General features: G+C 46.0%; 1 protein-coding gene across 1 annotated transcript; it reads right to left on the reverse strand.

Annotated features, from left to right (window-relative positions):
- Positions 1-4,484: 4,484 nt before the first annotated feature.
- LOC114872665 (mucin-17) lies at positions 4,485-16,989 on the reverse strand. Its single transcript, XM_029180110.2, has 3 exons — positions 16,439-16,989; positions 9,549-9,654; positions 4,485-8,071 (listed from the first exon to the last, which is right to left on the reverse strand). The coding sequence occupies exons 2-3, from the start codon at positions 9,649-9,651 to the stop codon at positions 5,565-5,567; spliced, it is 2,610 nt and encodes an 869-aa protein (XP_029035943.2). The 5' UTR covers positions 9,652-9,654; positions 16,439-16,989; the 3' UTR covers positions 4,485-5,564.
- Between the last annotated feature and the right edge of the window lie 999 nt (positions 16,990-17,988).

Raw genomic sequence — 17,988 nt, forward strand, 5'->3', positions numbered from 1 at the left:
TTCTTAGTCTTTTCATTTCTTCCCTTTCCAATCGTAATATAAACAGCGAATGAAGAATTGGTCAGGTAACAATTTATACGCAGAATTATAGCTAATTTCTTTTAATTTCTCTATTTTTTGAATTGGTCATAGTAAAAAAAAGGTGTGGTACAATTGTACGATCAGTACCGCGAGATGGAAGCACGAATTGCTTTTTAAAACACACGTCTCTAAAGTTTGTGTAGCCAGAATTAATCTGCTAATTTTTAGTAAAACAAAGAGGAAACCGATTACTTATGTAGTATTTGCAACAACCATGGGAATGTAAGTACGATAATGCAAGTACAATAAATACAGTTGACTGTTTTCGTTCGGGTTGGTAGAACAACCCCTGAAACAGCGAGATCTGTAACGAACTTGAGAGTTCATTGCGGCGGCCGCCGTCACCGCCATCGCGCCGCTGTACGATGGTCCAGTATTTTGTAGCTGCATGGAAATTAGTATGCCGATCGGTACTGACAGCCCGAAGCAATCTTTTCGACGAGGCTGACCCTATCGACGTGGTGTACGCACATCGTTGTACGTACACTGACCAAGTTAATGGGTTCTACCCGATGTTTCAACTCTTGCCGAACGAGTTTCGTAACGTTTAATTTCGGTGGTCATCCCGACGACAAGGATCGCACGAAATTCGATTCGATTCGGAAAGGAGTGGAGGCTTCTTAGCGGCGCCTATTCGCGGAAACTTAATCGATTATACTTTGCTCTCGATCGATTCTATGCAAAACTCGACAATGGGTCGTCGTACCCGGAACCCAAGCAACACTTTCGTCTCCGTTCAAATCGGCGACTAACTTTCTTCTCATATCCGGTACCTACGTGCCAGTCAACAGCCGAGCTAACGAACCAACCGATCGACTCTGTTTAACATTCTTTCCGCGACCGACTCAAACTACTCTTCGAATTTCGCTCCCTTCGACCAGGATATCATTTACATTCCACTTTCACCGCTTCGAAAAATCGGTGCAAATTAGCTTAGATAACAATGATAGGAATCGGTGACGGTCGATAGATCGGGTTATTCACCGCTTTGAGACGGAACAATCTCCTTATCCATGGATCGGTATCGTGAATTTTGGTTTGCTATGCGAGGAAATTCGAAAAGAATCAAATAGGAAGAAAGGAAGAAAGAAAGGGGTCGGTCGCGTGCCATCACGTATCGGTGATCGCGGTTGACGCTTCGCTTCTACGCGTCCAGCGTATTCCACGCCGATCAACCGATCGATCGGTTCCCAATCGCGACCTTTCAACCGGTGATTTGTGTGCGTACAACAGCTGAGAAAGAGGGTTGGGGAAGAGGAGGGAGGGGCATAATAAGCCTGGTCTGTAAACTGGCGAGACTAGGCTACGCGTACAAGAGAAAGAATCGGATGGTATTCGCTTGACAGGAAGCGTTTCGCATACCGGACAAGGGACGGTGATGCGAAGCCTACTGCCACTCGCCGATCCATCGATACGAGGAAACGACGAGTCGTCAGTGTGTTTCTGGAACTCACGTACCATTTCGTTTCTTTCCACGAGCTCACCGATCTGAACCGCCTCGCTCGTCTGCCGACACGCTTCCGTGCCCCCTGCCGCGATTTCCATAATGTCCGATTCCAATTAGACAAATAATTCCCGATTCCGCGTAATGACGATAACAACGAGAAGTTGCTCGTAGACAAGTCGATAAAAATTCCGCAATATCAGAACTGTTGAAAATCGAGCTTCCAACTTCCGTCACTTTTTTTCTCGATTTCGCGACGAGAACGAGTTGTTGGCGTAAGAAGAAGGCCGAGTTAGATGCCAGATGCGTGGGTTCCAGGTACCAGAACCGAAGCAAGACGAAACGGTGGAGAGGCAGCTTCGAGGACGCCGATATTGGGTTAGTTTTTACGACCGGTTTCTAGTTTCCACAGTGGTGCAATGAGGCCTGCGCTTCCCGTAGACGATCACCACGTTCTACATTGAAACCCGCATCGTATCGCGACGAGACGAGGACGTACGATGAAACGTTACGGAAGGCGATTTGCATCCAAAATTTCTCTCGGTGCACGTAAATGAATCGCATCGCGTTTTTTGCCGGAAGATGAAAAAGTTTTATTGTCAGAGACAAGGATCGGAACAGAACAAACTACCTAATTGACGTTGTTGTTCTGCGAGTACGAAGCAAAGGGTGCGTAGGATCGATCGAACTATAATGCAACAGGATGTAATCGGCGCGATCGTTCGATCGACCGCAAATGGCCCGACAACTTTTTCCCCCGATTCCCCTACAAATAAATATAACCTTCTCTAGATTTAGTTCCTCGCTCGATGAGTTTCTCGCTAAGCGTGCAAGTTGACAATCTTTAACATATTGCTGCTACATTCCCATGGAAGGTTACTCTTAGAATCGCAACGTTTCTATTTTTTTCTATTATCGATCCAAATAGCATTTATAAAATTACTTAAAAATATTTTAATAATTACATCGCAAACAGTATTGTGCGAAAGTTTGCAGGTACCTACGAGAGATAAGAAAAATGTGAACGTTGACGTTGAAGACTCGATCGTTAATCGAGCAACGACGAAAGAAAGAAAAAGATAAAGAGGAAGAAAGAAGGGGGAGGAATTTTTCCCCGTTGAATTGCCGTTCCTTCCCCGGGCATCGTCGCTGATAGTCGCGCGAGGACCGCTAACGGTAAGATAATGACGCGAACCCATCCCCGTGCGTTTAACTTTCATTAAGGTTGACGGGTATGACCTTCTCGTCGTGCTGCTTCTCTATCTGCGAGTCAACGCGTTAAGGCTTGAAATTTTTCTCACGTTCCGCATCTCTTGCATTTGGGTCCCGAGTAAAACACATGCGGCAGCCTGGCAGTCTGTTCGACGAACAGAACCGATGCGATGCGATGCGATGCGACGATCGGTCCTCTTAATTTTACGATGTCACTTTGAGCCGAGTCGAGCGACCCACTTTTCACGCGGGTCGTCGACTAACCTCGCGTTGGATACGCGATGCTATTACGCGTTTTTTCCCTCCCCTACGCTTTGTCTTTGACAAAGTTCTTTTCTGCTCGAACCCGATATGATACTTGTCTAAATTACCTTTCGCCTCCCTCGCCTAAAAAATTGCAAACCCTTGCCAAAAGTCCCTTGTCTTATTTTTCTTTACGAAAACAAAAATTTGACCGATGGAAAACAGTTAAGGTAGCACGGCTGAAACAAATTGCTTCGCAACCTTGTAATTACTACTGTGTAGAACTCTGTAAGAAATGGGAAAACTGAACTATAGATCGATTGAGGTGTCTCGAAGGTAGCAACCCTACGAGGCCGAACCTTCAGTTCTTTTCATTCCCTTCGTTTGCTGGTTTCCATTCGAATGAACAGAAAAAGGGAAAGAAAGACGTAAGTGCGAACCGGTACCCGGCTTCTTCCTCCGATAGCTTTGTTGCAAGGATATTTTTCTTGCCGATGGTGCAATTTTTCAGCCTGTCAGAAAATACACTTTCTTGAACAACGATCACTTAATCTTGGTTGAAATTTGCTGATATCTCAACCCTGCTCTCCTCTTCGTTGCAACATATAATTTCCAGATGAATATTGGTTACTTTGCAACCAAATTGAATCAAAAGTTGACACGGTGGAGACAAAGTTGAGCAAAATCGAATCATTAAGAGGGAAACGTGAGAAAGAAAAGGAGAAAAGGAGGAAGCAGAGAGAGGGTGCGGAGAAGAGAGATACCGGTGTACAGAGTCGGCTGGCTTCTACGTGCCGGTAACTTTATTTCATCGACTTTTTTCTCGGTACGCACGTCCACGACGCGGGCCCGGACCCCTGTCCTCCGTCGGAGATTTATGATACCGACATTGATACTAAATTACGCCATAAATTAACCTTAAATTCGTGCTTTCGGTGCACCCCGACCTCATCCTTCTCTTGCTCCTATCAACTTCTTTCCAGCTGTAACACGTATTTCCCTTCGCCGCACTTCAATCTCGCTCCTCGTAACCTCGTCTTACCATCCCTTACGACTTACATTTTCCTCTTTCGAAAACTCGGTCGAGCTACCCGGCAAACCAGGGTAACAGAAGGTGTATCCAAGACAATGAAAGATTGTTACTCGTCGTTTGTAATACTACGTAATTACAGTGGGAAAAAGAAGGGTATCGGACGATTGGTTGGTTGGTTAGTTGGTCGGAGATGGTTCAAAGAATCGAACGCGATACCAAGTCAAGGGCGAGAATTAAGGATCATTAGTGGCGATAAATCGAAAACAAGTACCGTTTCGGCAGCTTTAACCCTGCGGCTATTCTTCAGGCGTACTCCTTGCGATAAATTATCCGGTGGGCGTGTATATAATCGATTGCTGTTTCTTCGTGCAACGAAACGAAGATGAGCAACGCGTACCGAGCCGAAACCTTTGTAACGATCGAATCGCCCTTCCAGATATTGTTTGTGAATCAAACCCGATTATGCAGATCGATGTTGATAATGCGATAATTTATTGATAAACGGAAAATCAACAAAACGTGTGACCGTCAGGTACAATTATCATACGTAACATAGTTCACACCTATAGCACGTATACGTAAATAGTCGACGCTCTCGATTATCTTTCACATCGCGTCGCGTCGGGAAACGAAAGAAAAGGGTTAACGTAGAGACGCAACGGATGTAGATTAAGCTGACGCGGACACGGTCGGTAGCTGACAAACAAATTCGATGTTAGCAACCTACGAACGTGAGACTAGCGTTAATAATACAAGGTGAATCGCGTCGAGCGTTTCGTTCGTCCAAGCAGCTTACATATTTGTAACAAATCCATCTCCATCGTGGAGTCGAACGTTCGCAGATCGCTTTACCTATTCCCAAAAATTCGAAACAACCACCATCGAACGTTGTAGCTGGTTCCACCGAACGCGTCTGCGTAAAATCGAGAATACACGCGCAAGAGACAATTTCTCGCGTAATTTGTCGCGATACGACGACGTTATAAATACATTGATCGGAACGAGCATTAAATTACTACGATAAATACGATCCTAAGTTCTTTTATCCGCGTGCTGTGCTGATTGCGAGTCGGCAAACATCCTTGTCGTTTACGATTTCGCGAAAGAAAAGACCGTCTGTGACACTGTCACCTCACAGCAGCTGATAACCCCCTCGATACTTTGACGTACTTACATGTACGCCTACGTACACGAATATACGAATGTATAAATTTACGCGTGTTCAGTCCAGGGACCGCTAATTTGGTTCACCGAAAATATTTTCAACATTTTAGCTGGTCTTTTTACCCGTCAGTTGAAACCCGTGTGTCGATGTACATTCGTCTGTACGTTTCAATGCGTGCATGCGTATGCGTATGAATATGTGTATACTGGCACATTAGAAATTGGCGCGTTTCTTCTTGCGAAGAACGAAATCGTGGCAGGATCACGATTTAGACAATAAATAACGCGGAAAACATAACATAACGAGAAATTTCAACGAAACGATACAGAGTTTGTGGCCACGAAGGTGACGCGTACGTCCATGCTCGATTTCATCGCGAACAGCGATTAATTCCCATCGATCTGAATGGTAGTCACAGCGTTCGCCTGATGCTCGTCTTCCGTTGCGGAAGCGGAAGGCGACACGGTAAAACTATCCAATCCGCTCTCCACCAGACTCATCAAAGTGTTCTCACGAACGCGCGCGATTTTCTCTGCCCGCGCTTTTTCCTCCGCTTTCTTTTTTTCCGTTATTATCGCGTTTGTGTTTCCCCTCTTCGTATTTTCCTCGATGAACTGCTCGAACTTTGACAGTTGTCTCTCCGTCACCTCGTTTATCTCCACCGGTACGCTGTGCTTGCTCACCATTGGTTTGTACGTTTTTACCTTGGAGTGGCCCTGAATGATTAGATACATCGGTCCTCGAATGGGTTTGGCTGGTTGCTTGTAATGCGAGAAGATGGGATCGGTAGTGAGGCTCGGCACGGTGGTGGTTTGCGAGGAAAATGTCGTCGAAGGACGACTCGAAAGAGGAGCGGAAGACGCGATCGACGACGCGTCCCAACCAACGGTTTTCTCTTTCTCATCGTTGCCCAACGTCGTTTCCGGTCCTCGAGTCTGTTCGTCCACTGTAAACAGCGAATTCCCGATCGAAGAGAGGGTTGGCAAGAAGGGTGTGGGCGTAACGACGATCGTCGTCGAGTCTGGCATACGAGATCGATGATCTTCGAACGAATGATCCTCCACTCCCAGCGACATGGCCGGCGGTGACGACGGTGGCGGCGAGTTGGCCATCATCGCTGAGAAATCTTGCGTCTGGGGTAATCTATGATCCATAGCCACGGACGGGGGCACCATGTGATTGGTCGTCGATTTGATAGGGGGCGCGTGCATGTGAGTCATCGGTGGAAACATCGGCATCGATCCTGGCAGCCGGAGAGGGACGTTTGGACGCATGCTACCGAGAAACTGCATCGTCCCGTGATTAGGTCTGGGCTGATGAGTGTGCATCCTCAAGGAGAGAGGAGCTTGCGGAGGAGCAAACACGGATAAAGTATCGATAGGGGGGTGTCTGGGAGGGAACGGAGCCATCGTCGGTTGAAAATGTTGTTGATGAGAAGACATCATTCTGTTCGGCAGGACGGCTGCTTGAGAATCATCAGGCAAAATCGAGGTTCCGGTTACCGAATTTCTAACAGGATGAGACTCGATTTTCATCCAAGTCCCACTGGTGGATTCTGCATTCACGTTGGTCATATTTTCGGGAATGCTCCAAGTAGACGCGGTTGCTTCGGAACTTTGACGAGTATCGTTCAGCTTTTTATCCGAGTAATTGGTCGGCATCACCACAGCCACCGGTCCTTCGTTCACCGTCTGCCCTTCCACGTCCAAGCTTGCGGAAGAATTCGCGAGAACGATGTGCATTTTCTCGGAAGATTGACCAGTTGCCGTTTCCTCTTGCGTGTTCTTCTTGTCGTTATCAGAGACAAAGGAAGTGGAGGAGGAAGAGGAATTTACCATAGTCGAGGACGCTTTATTCGTCGAACCGAGTTCCTTTTGACCTACAACTACCTCCTCGTTCTCATTGCTGTCTCCGTCGACGATTATGTTGGCGTTCTGTTCGACTACCACCTCGTGATTCGACGAGGCGGCTACATGGTGATCGACTTCGTACTGGTCGCGAGAATAATCCGGAGTCTGCCAAGTGGATTGACTGGTATCGGAAGTGGTAGGCGTCGATAAGGGAACGTTGCTACCTGGCCAGCCGCCCGATAATGTCTGAGTCGATTGATAAATCAAGTTTGATTTCTCGAAAGAGACCGAGGCTGTCGTCGCGCTTTCGTATCTCGACTTTGTAGGCTGTGGAGAGGAAGGAGCGTATACGCTCTTGATGGTTTCCACCTGCGAAATCAGCTGGCCTTTGTTCGGAGGCTTGGACGCGATTTTAGCCGGTTGTTGTTGCTGTTGGTTGTAACCGTTCGCAGGATTAACCGCGTAAAATTGTGATCCTTGGAGAGACACCGGTCCCTCTTCCGTTTGGGTGCTAAACTGTTGAGTAGGTTCGACGAAACTGACTATCTTGTCCTTTTGCGTCAACGGGGGCGGTAACATCATCGTGTACGGTTTCGACTTTTGATTGTAGAACGGACTTGGGTAATAGCTGGCCGGTATCGATTGAATTCGGTTTTGGTTTCTATAGTCGATCGGTCCGTTTCTGAAATTCGTTGTTCGTACTACTTTCGGAGGTTCCGCGCCGGTGCTGCCGGTAAACTCGTTTCTGTACGAGTTCGAAACCTCCTGGTTCGACCTGGTGAATTTCGGTCCGTCGACGAACTTTAGAAATTGATCCGGGATCTTCGGACTGGTCTTCTTCGCGGTTACTCCCAGAACGAGAATGTCTCGTTTCGCGGACGGTTCAGTGGTGTGAGAATCCAGCCAATATTGAACCCTATCGAGAACCGGGGGCACGTAGTCGAAGGTTGGATTGTTCTTCAAGGGGTCGCCACGACCCAGCGGTGTCCACTCGTCGTAATCCATGCGAGGTGAAAAGACGCGCGGTTTACTCTCCGCTTGACCTGCGAACAGAAACAGATTTACTTCTATCAGACGGTCGACGATTTCATCGATTCGTCACCGATGTTTAAATTTCAATCGATTTATTAGCAAATGAAATCGAAAAATTATCGTCGATTATATCGCAAGATTTCTCCTGTTCGTTGTCCGTTGTTCGTAACGCATCTTGGCGCATTTTGTGCGCAGCTGTGTTCGACGTGCGATCACATTAATGACACTTGTAGAGATAGAAACGTCGCGTCGAACGACTCGATAATGCAAGGAGAAAACGCGAGCTCTCGAGAGCCATTATCCGTAAACTTCCTCGTAAGCGTACTCCACTCTATTTGCCATTTGTCATGTGCCATCGAAACTCGGTCTATTCGACGCGAGTTAATCACAATTATCGAAATCGACAAATACAGATACATTTATAATAAAAATTTAGAAAATTGGACTTGTCGAGATAACTGGCCGACACTCGAAAGTGGATAAATGTTTGATCAGCGGATCAACGGGATCTCCGAGTGTCCTACGAGGGGCGAAACGAGCCGTGGGCCCGTAGGCCCATAACCCCATAGTCCCGTAGCCCGATAGGCGCCACTACTTGACTCGCGTCTTGGGTCGCGGCACGCTTGCGCGCTTGCACAATCGCGCACGCGCACTTGCACAATTGCGCACGCGCGTGTATGCGCATCCAAAGCATGCAAGCGTAAATACCCGGAGATGAACACGGTTACCGTGCTCGTACACCTTCTCCTTCTCTCTCCTTCTTTTTTCACCTGCCGGTTGTGTTTCTCGTCCCATTTACGCATAATACACGGCTAGATGCACGACCTCCGAAGTTTCGCGGATTGTATCTGACACGTTTTACAGAAACGCGCGTTTCGCGCGAGGTCGACGGAGATGATGACACGAGTAATCTCGCCGACAATTGCTACGAATTCTTCTCGTTCGTCAACTTCGACGAACGGCTTCGATGGACTGCATTTCGTTGTTCTCCAGTAGCATTGTCCGCGAGAGGATGAACGTTTTGAAGATTGAAAACGTACGAGAGTACAAACAGCTGATTGTTTCCGACGACACTGCTCCATTCGCAAACGAGCAGCAAAGATTCATTAAGGTTAAGAGCTTACAGGTCGCGCCAGCCAACGAATGCTTTCCGCGTCCCAGATTTATTGTTGACAATCTGTCGTCGTTTAAAGTTGCATTGATGACATCTTAATTACCGGGATGGATATTTTTCATTTCTACGAAACGTTTCATAGAAAATCTCAGGAATTCGGAACATCGCGGAAACAGCGTGTTTGGCTGCGAACTGGAGCGATCGTGCCAATTCGAATCTCTTTCCGCAGCTTCCTGCAATACGACGATCGAAGCATCCGCAAAATCTGTCGCAAAGCAATCTAACGCTAAACTTCAACTAAACGAGCTCACCTCGTGTTACAACAATGTTTCTTTACGTATCTAACAACAAGCGCGACGAAATCGTTCACTCACCGGTCCTGTTCTCAAAAGTGGACGGAACGCTTTGGCAGGATGAAGAACACAGCAATCCCGCCAGAAACAACCACTTGCACAGATCCATCGATCTTCTGGGCATCGTCTGAAACAGGAAAAATAAAATTGGACTATATTAAGCGAGGTAACGAGTACCAGAAGAATTCTTAACGCGTCCGATAATTCGAGGCGGGTTGCGACCCGCTCGAATCGAACCACGAATTACGTTCCCACGATCGAGACATCCACCACACCGCATCCTTCTCTCCCTCTTTCTCGCCTTCTCTCTCACCCACGAGAAACCGTTTCCCTCGCTCTCCATACCTTTCATCCTTCCCGATACAATCGATAACGAGAGTACGCGCGCGTATCCTGCGTGAATCGAGAGTATCGAGAAAGTGGGCGGATCAATCGAGGAAATTATCCTGGCTCCGCGTTGTTTTAAGTTGGGGTGCTAGATCTGCCAACTCGCGCACACCCCTCTTTGAACGCTCCAGTTCGATAAGATTTTTTAACAACTCTGAGATAAACGGACACGACCCTAAGGGAGTTTTTGATTAGCATTTAAGAGGTTGTTATCGTTCCGGAAGAAAGTGAAAACCGATTTTATCAGCTATATTTACGCGTCTGTACAAGATTAGTAAAGAGAGCAACGTCGTTGTCGTTAATCAAGAAAACCTTGATATTTATCTATCTGGGCGTGATTTGCTGCCTATAAATAAGCGGTATAATTGCTGCTGTCAACGACATAGGCGAGCACAGATAAGAAAAACGATTATATTAATCGGATTATCGACTTAGCGTTTTGCAAACTGCGACCGACCGAGGAACCCTTGATCGTCGCTTCACAACGCCAGTCCCATCGGACAGGAGGATTCTGTTGCTTTCGCGTTTGCATCAAAGTTATTAAAATATATTCCGTAAACGAGGAGGGGAAAGGGGGAGACTGGTCGGTGGAACCGGTGCGCAAACTTGGTGTCTGTAAATTCGACTCGAAAAGCGTAGAGCGATGCTTTGGAATATCTATACTTTCACCCGAGACACGTGCAAATCGCTTTGCCAACGCTCAACGGTTCACCGGTCAACCAACGAATCGTTCACAGTTCCACACCTGCTTCCCGATTTCTATTTACCGATAAGTCTCCTAACGAAACTGAATTAGGAGGATTCCTTCAAATCCTTTTCCTCTTCCTCTCGCGTTCTCCAGCAAGACGCGTTTCGGGCCTCCTCGAAGAAAAGTAACGCGGTCTCTTCAGGTTTCTTCTCGATCATCGTCGATTCGAGTCCAAGGTCATAGGTCGACGGTACCTTCGGTAAAGTGCGAGGTTCAAACCTGGAAGGTTGAAAGTAGGTCGTGCCGAGGGATGTTTGCCGATCGAAACCACGGCTTTCGGAAAGCCTGCTGGAAGCGGTTTCCATCGTATTTGCACGTGCGATCGCGGTGTATCGAGAGAAGGGGTGCGAGAGAGAGAGAGACCAGGTGAAGAGAGAAAGAAAGAGGAGACACGTGGTAACGGTAGACGATGCTTCGGGCGCCGATCTCCTCTCTCTCTGGAGTAAGATTCCCAAAGAAAGAACGTGGTCGGCAGAGACGAGCGAGCAAAGAATGCCGCTTTCTGCGATGCCGCCTTCAGATTCGATGTGATTCGACCTTGAAGATCGAAGCTGCAATCGAACGCCCCCTAATCGAGTCCACATCGAGATTTTCCAAAGAGTAACGTCGCGACGCGATCGCTGAATTCCTTACAGGTCGCGATTGAAAGTTCATGCCAATTTCCACGACCTCTTCTCCTTCCGCGTGTTTCCGTTCTTTCGAACGTTTGGTTGACTGTTTCGTGAGTCGGTATCTCTTTGTTTAACTATAATTTATGGACGCGAGCGTATCGAACGCCTGAGGGATATAGAAGGAAAACGGAAAGACCGGAGAAAGTAGACAAGACACGGAGATGCCTCTGCTAGCTACCTTGTGCCATCACGATCGGCTAAGCGGAATGTTCGCCGACCGATTAATGCACCGCGTAATCGATCCTCTCTAGAATTCAACAACTTTCCACGAATTCCTACAAATAATTTGTCCTCGATCAACCTGACGGCTCGTACGAATAAAATTCGATTTATCCGTGTGGAAATCAATTTTTCTCGAATGTCTGTCGACCCAGACGAAACGAGGTTGTAAGAAAGAAAAAAAAAAAGAACAGCGAATGCAGGAGAAGAGCCCGCGAGTATCTCTTCTCATCGACTGGCCACGCACAATATATAATTACCGTTTACATCGTTAGAAAGTTATTGCCAGCACGCTCGCTCGTAGATCGCTTGTTCTCGATCGTTTGATTCCGAATCGGGAACTCGATTTCAATCGGGGTCGAGAACGCTGTCGCGGTTAAAACGAAACAGCCCGATGATAATCGCGAACGTCGATCGGATCGAAGCAAGCCGAATCATCCGTGGTGTTTTTTTTATTGAAAATCGTACAATCGTCAGGTACAAAGTTGCGAAAGAGTTGAAAATTCACGGTTCTGTATAGGATGTACAGGAAACAGCGCTTTGGTGAAACGATACGAAACGTAATGCGGCAAGTCGGGTCGAATCGAATTGAACGGTATGGGATGAAGGCACGCAGCGAAGACTGTACATATTAAGAACGGTTGCCTCACCGTACAAGCATGATGATCGGTACCTCGAAAATTGTACCTGTACAAGTTCCGTCTCATTTCGCGCAACGTAAAGCACGAAATTGCGGGAATCGTTGGCCCTAATTACTTTTCTTGTCGGCTGCGTTTCGACGATCGAGACAAAACGGCGTGGGAATCGAGACGATGGAACCACCAGCTCGCGATTCGTAAAACCTTGCCATCAAGATATTAAGGTATATTAAAGTATAATGTAAGCGAATTAAGCGGACTTTTATTTAAGAGAAGGGCAGATGAGAAAAAAGGTAAGGTGAGGTAAGGTAAGGTAAGGTAAGGTATGGTAAGGTAAGGTAAGGTAAGGTAGGGTAAGGTAAGGGAAGGGAGGGGAAAAGAAGATGAAAACCGGAGCGGGAAGAAACGGCGTGGCGTGGACGGCCCTGAGATCGAGGTTGGATCGCGAGACAGCGTGGCCCCATCACAGTTTCACTTTATCTCTCTCTTCCGTGGACCACACAAGGTTATCGTGCGCCTGTGAACGCGCGTGTAAACGCCTGCGAAATCTCCTGGTGCGCGCGCGTTTGCATCACTGTCCAAATGGATCGTCGTACGAAGAAGTATTGTACAATCATGGATTCATCGCAGAAGCGAATCTTGACCTTATGGAAATATGCGAAAATTGCCATTTCTTCTCGTTATTCTTTATCATCGTCGTCTGTACGAAAGCGAAAATAGTTGTAATCGAGACACGGAGAAGAAGGAGATTTTAACGAGACGTCGCGTCGTGTCGCATCAGGGAATTGCCTGGCCCCAAAACCAAACCGGCCTATATTAGCTAAGAAGGTGTATTACGTATGCAGGCCGGTCGGTCTCGCTACCGCTCCTTTTCTCGCGTGCGATGAAATTTTCATCGTGGCTGCTTCTTCTGCTTCCCGGGATACTCGTGCGAAATTGTACGTCGTTTGGTGGCGTACAGCCATGCAATCTCATAAATTTTCGTTTTTTTTTTTTTTTCATCAAGCTGGCTCGTGAAAACGAGAAAAATTCACCGATCTGAGATATCAACTCTCGACTTGTCGCCGTTTCAACCGTACGATCGTCGTAGAATATTCTCATTCGAAAGGAGCAACAATAATTTGGCGTGTGCGAAATAAGAAAGTGTCGTAATTTCGTAGAATTTGCAAAGATTTCCTGTACTTCCGTTCGATTCGTGTCCTGGATAGGGGTCACACGATTTACATGTGTTCGCTCCTTACATCGACGTGAATTTCTCTGGTTCTTTTCTAGGTGGTCTTCCACCTGATTGGAGAAATGACGAAAGTTATGGGCTCCCGTGAGCGGCATCAATCCCATCAAATAAATTACGACAACGAGACAGAGATGTATGCCCCGAGAACATACGAACGTACGATACTTCTTCCTCCCAATTACTCTCTTCGCTTCTCTTTTTCTCTCGATACTTTATACTTGCTTGAAATTTGACCGATACAACTTCATCGGATCTGCCTATTCTTAAGAGATTGTTCTCTTGGCATCGAAGATCGTGTCTCGCGAAACGCGTTACCATCGAAATGATTAATGGTACGGTACACGTTCCGTTCGATCCATTCGTCGCGACAGTTTACGAATAATCAAATAAACCAGACGCGAAGAGAATTTTTCTGTTTCGAACGCGATCGAGTCGAGCCGAAAGGAAAGGAAATTACGAAATTTTACGTTCGAATTGGACACGTCCCAAAGCTTTCCACGGCTATTTCTCTTCCCAAGTTTCTCTTGGGACTAACGAGGCAACCGAAAGGCAACCCGCGTTACAAACAACAAACGATTCTCAACATTTTTGTCGATGCGCTTGCCCTGTTCAACTCGTTTCCAGCATGCTCGCGAATATCGACCGATCCACCGGATGACCCTTTGACCAACTACGATACATATTTACCGAATCTCGCGAAACATTCGAATTCATTCTCGAGCTGGACTCGCGTGTCCCCGATAATTGCTTCGCGACAACGTATTCGCTAATTGCTCCGCCCTGGACAACAGATAACAAGCGTTCGGAGAGAATTCGAAAAAATTCAACGAGTAGATAGACCAACTGGTCAGGAAATTCAGAATTACATCGAATCGACTGCGACTGTTCATTAAACGCAAAATTATTACCACTTTTCAAGTTTAAAAATATCAAGACCCACAATTTTCATCTGTCGAATAGCGGGTCGCTATTGAACAGCTGCTGTCACTAAAGATTCGATGAAATTGATGGCTCTGTAGAAGGATAAAAAGTTGAAAAATTGACGATACAAAGGATTTCGCTGGCAGGAAATTGAATCGTTGAAAAGTAAGGAAAGATTCATGAAACGTCGAGCGGGGTTTCTATCCTTTCCGATATAATTCCAACTACATCGAGGCGATTAAGAATTCTCGTTTGTGGTAGGTAAGTTTGTTCGTTTCGTACAGTGAAAAAGGTAAAATTGTGGTGCAGAAAATACGCGAGCACGTCGGTGGAACAAGTATGTTTTTCCAGCCAGGTCGGCTTCCCTTTGGATTTATGAATGTGGCTCGTTGCGAAGGGACCATACTCGTTTCCTGGTTGTAAAGAGAGATATATGAACCTTATGGGACACCGTACATTAAACCGGCAACTGTGTACGCCTATGTGTACACACGTATGTACGTATGCGCGTGTGTATGTATCGAAAGAATACCGAACCGACTACGTTTCGACGGTGAGATTAAGCAGTTTGCCAACTTTTGATGCATCGATCGAAAAACTCCACTACGTGTTCGATGAGGATATTAAAGTTTCGATAAAATCTTCGACCGAGTTTCGCTAAACGTATCATACTCGACACCCTACAGACCGACAGCATTTAAATAGACTTTCATGCGGAAAACCAATTAACAAGGAGGATCACGCTGTTATAAATTTCTCCTTAGAATGTTTAATCATTATTGAGTTAAAAGACAGTGTAAAATGTGTTTTACTAGGAAAACTCTCGTTTTCTTGCGCACCATCGAAACGATCAGTTTCGCTGGAGGAAGACGGGACAAGGGAACAAAGCGGAAAGGAAACTTTGGCACTCGAGCAGAATGCCAATAAAACAGATGCAATTTCCTGCGGGCCAAGAGTTTGCCGGATTGGATAGGAACAGAGTATTGTTGCGGTACGAAGGAAAAAAGGTGGCGACCTAGTTCGAATAGTTTCTATATACGTTATCCGTGACGACGTTTAGGCTGATCCGCATGAAAGAGCTGATTTCAGTAAAAGCTTGCCAACTGGATGTCACGGCTCGTGTCGCGATTCGTATTCAAACGTGAAAGAAACCTTTGCTTCGACGTCGACACCCGATTCTCTATGCCGTTGAAAAAGAATAAAACGATAATTCGATATTTTTTAAGGTACCGCGTTTCAAACTGTTTTTTCAAGTTCGCTTTTCAATAGAAACGCGTCGATATTCTTCGGGTTCCTTTTGTTTTTCGGGTAAATCGAAATCAACATCGGGCGCACGTGCCTAAGCGATTAATGCCAATCAAGAGGCGGTTTCGCGTTCTGAATTCAAGATCGTGTTAACGCGAGCAATCGATAGGTCCGCAAACCGAGGCAATTAAGGATATGCACGAGCAAACAAGACCGCAAATCGTGAAACCGAGCCTTTCGATTTGAATGACCGATAAATGACATTCCGCAGGAGTCTGTACTACACTTTACATTCACGATGTGTCGTACTCTTCGAATTTGCGAGCCAGCATTTCGTCGTGTCGCATACGACGTACGTAAACCGTGACATTTTTTGCTGGAAAATTACCGAGACAGACTAAAAAGTATCCGGGATGGAAAGCTACCCCTACGAGTATAAGTGAAAATTCATTCCCTTTTCATTAGAACAAATTTTCTTTACATACAATTTTTGAATGATTCCAAATTGAAAAAGTTCAACTTGGATTAACGCGACACATCGTAAATAACTTTTACGAGCACAAACTCCGAAACGATCCGATCCTCTGCCAACAGTTTCGGGTGTGCAGACCTCTTGTTAATGGAAAGCATCAGTGAGAACGAGTTTTCGCTTGTGTAAATTGTACCAGAATAAAGTGTCGTAATTATGTAAATAATCTGACCTTTTTGTTTTCATTCTAATTTGAAATTCTCTATTAAATACATCCACGAATGCTCGATAATACAGATAACACGTTCCTGTAGAAGTTTATGCGACCCTTTTAAAAGGCGAAGTATTAGTCGAAATAAAGAAAAGTGGAAAAACTCACCGTAATTTCAAGCAAATTCCTCTTTTTCCTCTCAGCAATTTCTTCTTCGTGTAAACTGCAATCTTCGATTCTTCTATCGTCCTAAGCCGAAAACACCGACGCGTGTTCGCCCATAGGCATAGTTTCTTCTTCTATTGCCTCTTTCGTTCCGTCTTGTCCTCGAAGAAACGTAGGTCGTCGATGCCGACGACCAGGATGATAGCGACGACGAGGAAACGAAGAAACGAAGACAGTAGGGGTGTGTGTTAACGAACAATTCCAAATAATAGTCTGATGGAAAGTGAACTGGAGTCGAAGAAAGCGCGCTTTGTCGTCGAGGATTCGTAAAATCGATCGATCGATCGATCGTTGCGATACTATCGAAAGATGTAGTCGCGGGGTTCTCGAGAAATTCGTTTAGCGAAAGCTCCGGTTCGCTCGGAGCGCAGTGGAGAACTGAGCAAAGTGCCGGCCGGTTGAGCAGCCAGGCGGGCTTTTCCAACCGGCTTAACCAATCGCTACATCTCTCTTCTCTCGCCTGCCCCTTTCTCTCTTGCTCTTTCACCTTTCCATCACCCTCTCGCCTCGAATCTTCCACAAACTGCCGAGTTAGCACCCTGCCGGTTTCTGTTTCCGCTTCCGCTTCCACTTCAACCCTATAGATGCGGCATCCCCTAGCCTTTCTACAATATCTCTTCAACGCTCCTTGCCTTTTTATTTATTTTTCCTTTCCGTAGGGGTAGAAGTCTAAGTGCTAGTATCCCCATAAAATGTAAAGTAAAATTTGTTACAACAGCAGAATAGCCCTTCGAGTGGTGTAAAGTACGAACGAGTACAGTTCAACGAATTGCTCGCGAATATTTCGCTGCCAGATAAAGCACGAATACCAATTATTGGCTGTTGAGGAAACGAAGGATCACGTGCAAACGGTTTGCTGCAATTGAGAAAAATAATACTGAGGAAAGAACGAAAAGATATTGAAAAGTCAAGTCGTTTGAGAACACGTTCACTGCTTTAATGCAATGGAATCAAGGGGTTAAATTAAAAAAATGAATCTTCCGTATGTTTAAAATTTCATACTGCAGCACTAACCACGACTATTTCTACTGTGCCGGACATCGCGTTAACGCGTATTTATTTTCACAGGAATTCTTCGAAGATGTGCCACATTGACAAATACGCTAGCTCGAGTCAATGAATGTAGCCTCGTTTGCCGTTAATGGGCAGCGTATTTACAAATAAAGTTTTACAATAAAAAATTACGTCTCCTTGTGCAAATGCGCAGGAGACGAGTTGAAAACCGAGACACAAACCAGCCTGTTCACACTTATCAGTGTTTAAGATATGATCTTAATCGTATGGAAGGAAGCAGTACACGAGGTGACGGTCAAATCACGACCTCTTCTTGTTGGTTGACGAGATAGAGAGAAAAAAGAATAAGGAAACAAAGGTTGTGCCAAAGTCTACTTAGTTTGTGCGGCAAGCTGACATCGAAGAAAACGTGATCGAGGCCTTACTTTCGAAGTTGCCTGCAAAGCATACCTACAACCGATCGGGCTGCATGTGCTCCA

Source organism: Osmia bicornis, chromosome 3 (assembly GCF_907164935.1).
Source record: "Osmia bicornis bicornis chromosome 3, iOsmBic2.1, whole genome shotgun sequence".
Taxonomy (NCBI): domain Eukaryota; kingdom Metazoa; phylum Arthropoda; class Insecta; order Hymenoptera; family Megachilidae; genus Osmia; species Osmia bicornis.